The 6,799-nt window shown below is 39.8% G+C and overlaps 1 protein-coding gene and 1 pseudogene across 2 annotated transcripts; both read left to right on the forward strand.

Annotated features, from left to right (window-relative positions):
- The first annotated feature begins 1,260 nt into the window (after window positions 1-1,260).
- On the forward strand, window positions 1,261-5,078 carry LOC149141367 (formin-like protein 6; annotated as a pseudogene). Its single transcript, XR_016265302.1, has 4 exons — window positions 1,261-2,851; window positions 3,161-3,867; window positions 4,014-4,235; window positions 4,572-5,078. The product of XR_016265302.1 is annotated as a formin-like protein 6 (transcript).
- On the forward strand, window positions 4,922-6,514 carry LOC149141368 (uncharacterized). Its single transcript, XM_089451226.1, has 4 exons — window positions 4,922-5,320; window positions 5,419-5,912; window positions 6,040-6,175; window positions 6,413-6,514. Exons 1-4 carry the CDS (start codon window positions 4,922-4,924, stop codon window positions 6,512-6,514), a joined length of 1,131 nt encoding a protein of 376 aa, XP_089307352.1.
- Window positions 6,515-6,799: the final 285 nt, after the last annotated feature.

Consider the following 6,799-nt stretch of genomic DNA (forward strand, 5'->3'; position numbering starts at 1 on the left):
TAAACTATATACTGAGACAAATAGAAAAAGACAATGAACCGTTCAATTGTTTCTTCTTATGCTATCTTTATATTTATATAATTTCAATAATTTTTATATTTATGTAATTTAAATAAAATAAGGAATAAATAATTTAATTATTTATGTTTTGAATTATTTTAAATGAAATTGGTTAAAGGATCCTAGCTTGAGCGGTTTGGTGAACAATTTGTTTCCCCAATTGTTTGGGTTCAAGTCTCCAAGGACATGTTGTAATTGACTTGTTGTGCATTTATGAAATAATTGTATTTGGTGTAATCTTAGCAGTCGATCTTTCAAAGTTACCAATTCTCTAGAAAAATCAATAATGAAAAATCATATCATAAGATATAGTGATTTAATAGTCATATCAATTAGAAGGTTTTTACTCATTATTATATAGGTGAATTTTGTATGCATTTTGGATGAAATTCTATTCTTAAGAACTTGACATTGAGTTATTATTATTACAAATTGTCAAAGTAATGATTTTCTCTAACATTTCAAACTATGAAGTTCATTTGATTGAGCGATTTCCAACCTCTAATTGTATATAGAACCTATGAAAATGTCATGGTATACAATGACCCTTTATTTCCTTCTATTTCAAGGGTCCATAGAAGATGTATTTTATATATCAACATTGTATTATTTTTGAAAGCTCCCTTCGAAACACTAATTAGAATTGATTGAATAATGGACCGACATCTCAAGGGCTCTTACATCACATCCTTTTATCGTCCACCCATTCACATTTACCACGGCTTAAAAAACTTTATTTTTAAAATATTCATTTTAATCTAGCTAAAAAAACATCTTTAAATAATATAACCACTAAATTCACTTCCACATTTCCTCTCCCTACTTCAAATATAGAGTGACTAATAAAAATTACAAAAACCAATAAAAAAACACAAAAACCATACCTTAAAATTAAAGCAAACCAAAACCAAAAAACCTCAAAATACACTGTCAAGCAAAAACCCAACTATTCACCAAATGTGATCTCTTCTTAACAAAGCCACCTACTCACTTTCCTTAATCTCCAACTTGCTTCTTACATTTACAAAAGGTGAAACCCTCCTTGCTTCTTACATTTACAAAGGTGAAACCCTCCTTGCTTTTTACATTTACAAAGGTGAAACCCTAAAAAACTTTGAAAGTGACACGGGTGAGAAAACCCTTTTGTCCTTCCTATTTCTTCATCCCATAAAATTTAGGTCAATGAAGTCTGGTACAAACCCCAACTTCCTATCCTCAGTGAAGTCGCGTACAAACCCCAACTTCCTACCCTCAAACTCAACAAAGTGCTGCAATTCGAGTAGGATGGAGGTTACACGGGTTCGTACGACACAGTTTGCACACAAATATCTCCATGGTTTTCAAATGAGAGCATCATTTGGAACTTCATACACCTGTGACCCATCATAATCCTTATCGCTTACACAAATAACGAGGGAGGGGGTTTGTCTTCCCGTTAGTCAAGGCCACCCAACAGATGGACCCATGGCGGGTGGACATTATTCTAATTCCGTGGCCCAATCCCCACATTGCATGCGATAACATTCTAATTTGAGCTGCAAATCACTTCATTGAAGTGCAAAATTTTAATCTGATGTAATAATTTCCGTCATCACTGTCATGTCGTAAAAGACCATTTATCTCCTCTGCTCATTTATGTCCGTTCATCAATCTGTTGATAAAATTGCTGTTTTTGAATTTATTGCTCATTTATGTCGGTTCATCAATCTGGTGATAAAATTGCTGTGTTTGAATTTATTTTCATTTTGTTCAAATTCGAGGGTTCATAATTTCATAATTAACAAATATTTTAGTGACGCCCAAAATTCTAAGCCTATCATTATTGAGCTCCCCTGGAACTGAATTCCAAAAAATGTATTACACAGTTCGAGGGTTTCCATGATTATCGGATGGATCAAACCCTTGATTGGGCCTCTTAACGCATTTCCCTCCGCTTGGATTGCCTCATAAATGGATTTAGATTTTGTAGGGTCTTTGACTAATTCTACTTTTAGTTGCTGCATACAAATCAAATGCGTTCATATTTCTTCCCCGTCTCCACCAACAGGTCTTCGAAAATGGCGAGAGTAGTGTTTTGGCACGTTAGAACTTAGATACAGGGGGCAGATCATCGGTTTACTACATATTTGATGACAAAATTAAATGCAGTGTCCCGCCCGAATGGACAATTAGGTAAGGAGAACAGGAGTTTCGTGGGTCGAGCCGGGTTGCTGACATGGATGCCAGCGAAGCAGTCCGGGAGCTTCCAAATTACTCTATATATGTAGAGCAATCATAATGCTATACCATATAGTATTTATTAATGATATATTGATATAACAAGCCGGACAAGGATACTCCCTTGAAAAGTAAGCATAATCGTAATCGTTAGACTGGGGGCCTGGCGCATCGGTCGGTCCATGCAGGATGGAATGTAGTAGGATCTGATAAGTTGCATTTTTTGTTTTTCTCATTGTCTACCTCAGAATGGTGTTAGTGTCTTCTGCTGTTTTCCTATTTGACCTCTGCATTTTCTAGCCCTGGCCCAGTTTGTGCCCCATTTCATCTTCTGCGTGTTCGAGCCCTCATCCGGCTTTGGCCATCCTCTTATTATATTGGCATGCTGCAAATTTGGAGTAGATTGTATGACCCGCTGTAAATTTGTAGAGGATCAGGATCTCATACCTATATTGAGATTGAGCTTTCCGTTGGAGCACTACTGCTACAGCACATGGGAGCATGGCCCTCTTTAAGAAATTCTTCTTCAAAAAACCCCCAGATGGGCTACTTGAAATTTCAGAGCGACTCTATGGTATGCATCACTGCTCACACCCATTACTTGCTAATTTTTTTCTTTTTGCATTTTGTTGGGAATTTATTTTCTCAGTGACCCAATTTCATGTTTGGAGAACCCAAATGGACTTTTAGATAACCCAAACGATTAACCCAAATCAATCATTTGAAATATCTATAAGGATTTCTTGATAACCTAACTGAGATATTTCTATTTTATTTTTAATTGATTTTTTTAAAATTTGTTTTTGACTAAATTTTTCTATTTTTTTAGTTTTAAGCTGATTTGCTGTCCAACGAGATTGAATTTGTGGCATGCATTATGCAGTGTTCGATTCCTGCTTCACAACAGATGTTTTGGAGGAGGAAGATTATCAGATTTATATGAAAAATATTGTGACCCAATTAAGAGACCAATTCCCTGATGCCTCATTTCTGGTGTTCAACTTCAGAGAGGGCGAGAGGAGGAGTGAAGTGACGGACATTTTGTCTCAGTACGACATGATGACTGTCATGGAATACCCCAGGCAGTTCGAGGGCTGCCCTTTGCTTCCTATGGAGATGGTCCATCATTTTTTGCGGTCGGGTGAGAGTTGGCTGACATTGGAAGGTCAGCACAATGTAGTTCTGATGCACTGTGAGAGGGGAGGATGGGTTGTTCTTGCCTTCATGCTGGCTGCCCTTCTCATTTACAGGAAGTAGAATACATGCGAGCAGAAGACTTTGGAAATGATTCACAGGCAGGCACCCAAGGAGCTTCTACATCTATTATCTCCTCTAAGTCCAATTCCATCTCAGATACGGTATCTTCAGTATATATCTAGGAGAACTACTGGGTCTGAGTGGCCTCCGCCAGAAAGGGCTTTGACCCTTGATTGTGTTATTCTTAGAATTATTCCAAACTTCGATGGCGAGGGGGGATGCAGACCAATTTTCCGGATATTCGGGCAGGATCCCTTCAGTGCCGAGGATAGGACACCCAAGATGCTCTTTTCTACGCCAAAGAAAAGCAAGAACGTTAGACATTACAGACAGGTTAAAATTTTCAGCAATTTTTTTTTTGTCCAATTTATGGACCAGCTGGATTTTATAATATCTCAAATATCTCAACACTGATAGTTAATGTTCCTGGTAGAAGATGTTCCGAACATTTGCATTGACTTTATATCTTCCCGTTGCAGGCAGATTGTGATGTTGCTAAAATTGACATCCTGTGTAACATTCAAGGTGACGTAGTCCTTGAGTGCATCAACGTTGATTCAGATCTGGCTCGAGAAGAGATGATGTTTAGGATAATGTTTAATACGTCATTTGTACGATCCAATATTTTGATGTTAAACCGGGATGACATTGATATTCTCTGGAATGCCAAAGACCGTTTTACAAAGGATTTCAGAGCAGAGGTATCTCAGAATACCCTCATTTGCATGGGGTTTATTTGAAAGCCTTATTTTCTTTTCAAACTCGCATTTATATCAATAAGGTCTAGTGGATAGTGCTATAACTGATAGTATTACCAGTTTTACATTTTAATCTAGGGTATATGTTAGCTTCCCTACTTTTGATTTTTACAGTTGTCAATAGTTGCAAGAGAGATCTGTTATCTGTTTTCAAGTTTATATTGTTGTAGACAGGCCACTACAAAAGTAGACATTGTTTGAATTTGTTATAATTTTTTAGAAAATTTGGAAGAAAACTTCAGTTTGTTGTTGAAATATTATATCTGGCGAACTGAACAGGTGCTTTTCTCTGATATGGATGCTTCATCTTCTCCTCTACTTAATGTTGCAACACTTGGCGGAGAGGAAAGGGAAGGATTGCTAATTGAAGAATTTGCAAAGGTTCAGGAGATGTTCAGCAATGTCAATTGGGGGGACGAGGCTGCAATCCATCTCATTCAGAATATTAGCAAATCAAATGCTCTGCAAGAGAAGTCGGATATAGTCACACCAGATACTGCAAATAACTGGTCTCCTTTGCCTGCTAAAGGTCAATTGTCCACATTTTCAACTAATGGAGAAGATGAATATGAGGCAAAGAAACTTCTAGCCCAAGACTACCTTCTCAATTGAATTCCCCTTCACCAATGATGCCAAAACCTTCATTGCCAACTACTCCAACTACACAACAATCAAGATTCCACAGTGCACCTGGGGCTTTTGGACTACCTGTCACATCACAAGAAGCTGCAGAATATCAATCTAAACATCAGAGTGCAGCAGTAGTGTCTGCAGTTTCTCCTTTAATCCCACAATCTACTGAAGTTTCTGCATTTGAACATCCTTCAACATGCTCTGCTGTATCATCGCCACAACCTAATCATGCTCAAGCTCTGCCAGCCCCAGCACCAACATTACCTCTAGCCAGACAAGGTGTGCCTCCACCACCCCCGCCTCCTCCCCCTTCTCTTCCTCTCAGTGGTACGGGAGCTCCCCCTCCTCCTCCTCCAAGTAAAGGAGTGCCACCCCCACCTCCTCTTCCTCCAGGGGTTAAGGGAGCTCCACCCCCACCTCCTCCTCCTCCTCCCCCTCCACCAGTTGGGGTTCATGGAAATCCACCCCCTCCTCCTCCTCCTCCGGTGGTAAGGGGGCCCCACCTCCACCTCCACCTCCTCCTCCTCCGGGGGTAAGAGGGCCCCACCTCCACCTCCTCCTCTCCTCCTCCTCCGGGGGTAAGGGGGCCCCACCTCCACCTCCTCCTCCTCCTGGGGGTAAGAGGGCCCCACCACCTCCACCTCCTCCAAGTGGTCAGGGAGCTCCACCACCTCTAGGTAGTCGGGGAGCCCCCCCTCCTCCACCTTTTGTTGGGGTTCGTGGAGGTCAACCTGCACAACCAACATTTCCAGGTGGGAAAGCACCGGTTAATGCTTCAACACCTCCTACACTCAGTATCCAAGGGAAGGGAACCACCACAACCTCTACTCCAGGGGTAAAGAGTGTAGGATCTGCAACTAGAGCTGGATCAACACCTGCCACAACACCAAGAAGAGCAGCTTTGAAGCCACTGCATTGGGTGAAAGTGACAAGGGCAATGTCAGGCAGCTTATGGGCAGATGCTCAAAATTATGATGAAGCAAACAGGTATTTTCCCCCGGATTGTGCAAAACGTGATCCCACCTTGCAGCAAATTTTTTCACCCAAAATTGTTCATCCATTTCAAGCCATTAGAAATATATGTAATTTGAATGTTTCCTGTATGTATTGTCAGGGCACCTGAGTTTGACATGTCAGAACTTGAGTGTCTTTTTTCTACTGCATTGCCGACTTCAGATCATAGTGGTTCAGGCGATAGAGCAGGAGGGCGCCGAGCTTCGCTTGGGTCAAAAGTGGAGAGAGTACATCTGGTAATGGATTTTTTCATTTACTAGGAAGATCTGCAGAGTTCAATTTTTATTGCGTTATCTTGTGCCAATTCCACATTCCCAAATTAAAGGATAATCTTTATACTTTATTGTAATGGTTTTTTGTCTTTAATTTTTAACAGCAAAAGTAAAAGGTAAATGGTTGGCAAAATGTTCTGGAGCTTTGTGCTGTTTATTCTTTGTGGCCCACATAACAAATATTTTGATGGTTGGATGCAGGTTGATTTAAGAAGGGCCCATACCTGTGAGATTATGCTCACCAAGGTCAAGATGCCATTGCCTGATGTGGTGGTAAGCTCTATGGTTAAAATAAACATATAAACTCTCTTTAGCAGATATCTTGTATGAAGGGGTAAGAATAAAGCCATTTCATTCAAATCATTGTGTGAAAATATTCTTCATGCTGGACAATAACATGAATTGCCTTCTGCAACATTTACATGCATAAAATATTGTTGCCATTAGCTGTGAGACGTGACTACACAATTGAGCTTGAGAGCATGTCATAATCATGTGATGCTTCAAATTCATCTTTAATTGGTACCAAAATTTAGATGTGTTTTATTTTCAGTTGTTAGCAACCATAGAAAATACCTTTAGATTGGG

This window comes from Pinus tabuliformis, chromosome X (genome assembly GCF_031772625.1).
Source record: "Pinus tabuliformis cultivar Carrire ecotype Pingquan chromosome X, CPIR1, whole genome shotgun sequence".
NCBI classification, from domain to species: Eukaryota; Viridiplantae; Streptophyta; class Pinopsida; order Pinales; family Pinaceae; genus Pinus; species Pinus tabuliformis.

What these genes read in the sequence shown, in the direction of transcription:
- LOC149141368 (XM_089451226.1), top strand. Translation starts at nt 4,922, where the DNA reads ATGCCAAAACCTTCATTGCCAACTACTCCAACTACACAACAATCAAGA. An exon ending in AATTATGATGAAGCAAACAG is followed by an intron (nt 5,913 to 6,039) that starts GTATTTTCCCCC and finishes ATGTATTGTCAG; the next exon opens with GGCACCTGAGTTTGACATGT. An exon ending in AAGTGGAGAGAGTACATCTG is followed by an intron (nt 6,176 to 6,412) that starts GTAATGGATTTT and finishes GGTTGGATGCAG; the next exon opens with GTTGATTTAAGAAGGGCCCA.